We start from the raw sequence: 3,080 nt of genomic DNA, 5'->3' as shown, positions 1-3,080 counted from the left end.
GGTTTGAGGGTTTTTTTTTTTTTTTTTTTTGTGGGGGGGGCTGTCTTTTTTGCCTCAACACCGCACCCTGATTTGACATTTAATGTGACATGACTTCTGTGCTCCTTTGTTATTTGGCCACAACCACTGCATTTTGACATACAGTTTTTTGGTGCCTCCCCCAGCTCCCCAACTCTGCTGCAGAGTCATGCTCCTTCGTTTCTTTGTGTGTGCCTCTGGTTAAAGAACTCATGACAGTAGGCATGTGTCTGCTCTGACCCTTCAGGATAGCACCTCTGAACATTTTCCAGGGCACCAGAGCTTTTTAAACACTCTTGTATTTCCCTGATAGCCCTAATTTTTTTAATGTACGTCCCTAAAACATGAAAGTTAGCTGGCAAAACAAGGTGGTTTGTCTCTCTGGAGCTATGGCCATGCTCCCTGCAGCCCAAGTTATAGCACAGCAGCACTTGCACCCTGCCACCATGGTGTTTTTGCTCCTCAGGTACCCCTCTCCTCACCTGACCAGGGAGCTGCACAGCCCCCTCCAGCCAGCAGCCTGCTGGAATCTGGCCTCATCCTCCTTCCTGGCCCTGCTGCCAAGTGTCTCTACTTTCTGCAGCCGTTGTTTGTGCAGAGAAAGCAGCTGTGATGCCATCCTCAGCGGGACAGTCTGTAACTGCAACTTGTCCAGCAGTATGGCATGGCCCAGCACGTGGCACTGGCATTCGACGGCCAGAGAGGTGTGCAAGATGACCTGCAGCTCTTGCACAGCATGCAAAAACAGGTCTCCTTCTAAGGGCCATACACACATGTTCAAGAACACACACACAGACCTGCAACTCTGCAGGGACAATGCTGCCTTTGAGCCAGGATGCTTTTATTGAAAAGACTCTGCTACAGGGAGTTTCTTATCCTGTCCCTTCCCCACCTAGTCCTGCAGCAGGAGCTGAGCAGCACCTGGAAGGAAGAGTCCTGAAAGTGCTTTACTGGCAGGTTTGTTCCTGGAAAACGCTGGATCCTGTGATGCTTGAGTCCAGGGCTGCAGAGCCAGCACCCCAGCTCAGTGACAGGCCATAGAGCAGAGCACAGAGGGAGAACAGCAGCCAGGGCACCAGCTGCCATCTCTGCAACAGAGAGCCTCCTCACATCACCCTGTTCCCTCCTACTGCCAGCAAGAGGGCATGCCTGGGCCCAGCCTCAGCCTTGGACACAGAGCAGTGCAGATACTCAGTGAGAGACTTCTGCCTGCAGGCTCTGGGGAGCAAACAAGCACAGTCCAGACATCACCTCTTCACCAGCCCCAGGGAGGTCGATGGCTCATGTTGTCCTCGCAGGAGCAGGCAGACAACAGCAGCCAGCAGTTGACTCCAGCCATATGTCCTCTCCTTTTTTCTTTTTTTTTTTTTTTTTCCTCCTCCACAGTGCAATTCTACTCGCCCTTTGCGAGTCCTTCATTTCTCTGACATAAGTCCAAGTTTATCTCTGAATCAGCTCTGGGCATTCAGGGCCAGCCCTTTCCAACAGGTCTGTGTCACATCAGCCAATCTGGTGCAGGCCATGTGACCAGCTCCAGCAGCAGAAGCATCAGCAGTGACCATACCCCTCCCCCCGGCAAGACAGAAGGAGCCACGAGTGGGATGTGACGCTGTTAAAGCTAGCGTTGTCCCCAGAGCAGTGATGAACTATGCAGCGCACATCCTGCCAAGCCTGCCGAGACCTTGCTGGGCCTCACCACATTATCTCCTCCAGGCAGTACAGGCATCGCACTGCTCACAGGGTGCTCAGCAGCTCCCCTACAAACAGCTTGAATGTGTCAGGACTGAGCCCTGCTAGGGAAATGGCAAAGCCACAGCCATGCCCTGGCACTGCCTGCTCACACCACTCTACAGAATGGCTTCTGCCAGCACTCCCTGCCCTGGCTGCACGCTCTGCAGGCTGGCCAGGCACTGTGGCAGCACTAGCTCCTCGTGTTCATTTGTGTCTTTGTCCCCTGCAGCAGGGAGAGGCCTTGAAGCCCCTGCACGGCAATGATGGGGTGTAGTGGAGCCCCATTCTCCAGCAGGGATCCACTCTTCAGCTGTGCTCACTGGGCCCAGCTCCACAGACAAACCCTCCTGCCACCCAGCCACTAATTCCCTGGTGGTGCTGGGGCGAATGCCTGCACTGCCCCATTCCCTCAGTCTCAGGGCCAAAAGGGGAGCATCCACTGCCCTCCGCAAGTAGCCCTCCGAGCCCAGACACAGCAGCTGAGAGCAAGGTCTGCTCCAGGCTGCCTGCTGGACAGGCGTCCGGTGCCACATGGTTGCACCCAGGCCTTTGGCCAAGCCAGTGTGCAGGGATGTTGCCTCCCCTCAAGCCAGCACACCAGCCCCTCTGCTCCCCTAGGCTTGGCCCCCTGGGCTGGTGGTGTGGCCCCCCCACCCTTTCTCAACTCTGCGCTCTGCAGTGGCAGGGGAGCAGGGCCAGGCATGCGGGATGGGCAGGGCCGTGCACTGCATGCACGTCTGGGAGCCGGCTCCATGCACATCCCTGGACAGGCGCCCTCGGGAAAGCGTAAGTTCTGATACACTGATCTTCGCATGCAGAGTTCCAGGCTGGGTGCCTGGTGCTGCCTCTTCTTCCAAGGCCTGCTTTGGCTCTGGCAGGACGCCCAGGACCTCAGACGCAGAGCTGGTGCTGCACTTACACCTCGATTATATTGACCGAGGGAGACTTCTTCTATGAGAGAAAAATCTGCTTTAAGGCCCTGCTTTGCTAAGCCCCTGGGAAGCAGATCCCACGGCAGAGCCCCCCAGCCTCCCATGGTAGGCACTAAGACCAACAGACCTCCTCTGCAAAAGGGCTGCCAGCTGCAGCTGAGCCCTCTGCCCTGAGCTGAGGTGTGGGTGAGCTGCAGCAAAGACCCAGCTTCAGCGTCTCCCTCAGGAAACGAAGGGAGCTAACCCTGAAACCCCAGCCTTTTGCACTGATGTGCTCTCCTGGTAGAAGGTTCAGATAGCTCAGCTGCATCGCCTGGTGCCTCCCTCCAGGTGAGTCTCTTCAACCACACACTTGCCTCCCCAGGAAGCCTTTCTGCCCACTGCTGTGCCCCAGTACTC

The 3,080-nt window shown here is 56.2% G+C and overlaps 1 protein-coding gene across 1 annotated transcript in view; it reads right to left on the bottom strand.

The window, feature by feature from the left end:
- Positions 1 to 1,480: 1,480 nt before the first annotated feature.
- The window catches only part of FNDC4 (fibronectin type III domain containing 4), an 8,298-nt gene continuing 6,698 nt past the window's right edge, over positions 1,481 to 3,080 (bottom strand). Inside the window, exon 6 of the mRNA XM_009326906.1 lies at positions 1,481 to 2,700. Coding sequence (XP_009325181.1) covers positions 2,665 to 2,700 — 36 coding nt within the window. The 3' untranslated portion in view covers positions 1,481 to 2,664. The remainder of the gene's footprint in view (positions 2,701 to 3,080) is intronic.

This window comes from Pygoscelis adeliae, unplaced genomic scaffold (assembly GCF_000699105.1).
Source record: "Pygoscelis adeliae isolate BGI_AS28 unplaced genomic scaffold, ASM69910v1 Scaffold487, whole genome shotgun sequence".
Classification (NCBI taxonomy): Eukaryota; Metazoa; Chordata; class Aves; order Sphenisciformes; family Spheniscidae; genus Pygoscelis; species Pygoscelis adeliae.
Note: the sequence above shows the minus strand (reverse complement) of the source record. Positions and strands in the feature narration are given on the sequence as shown.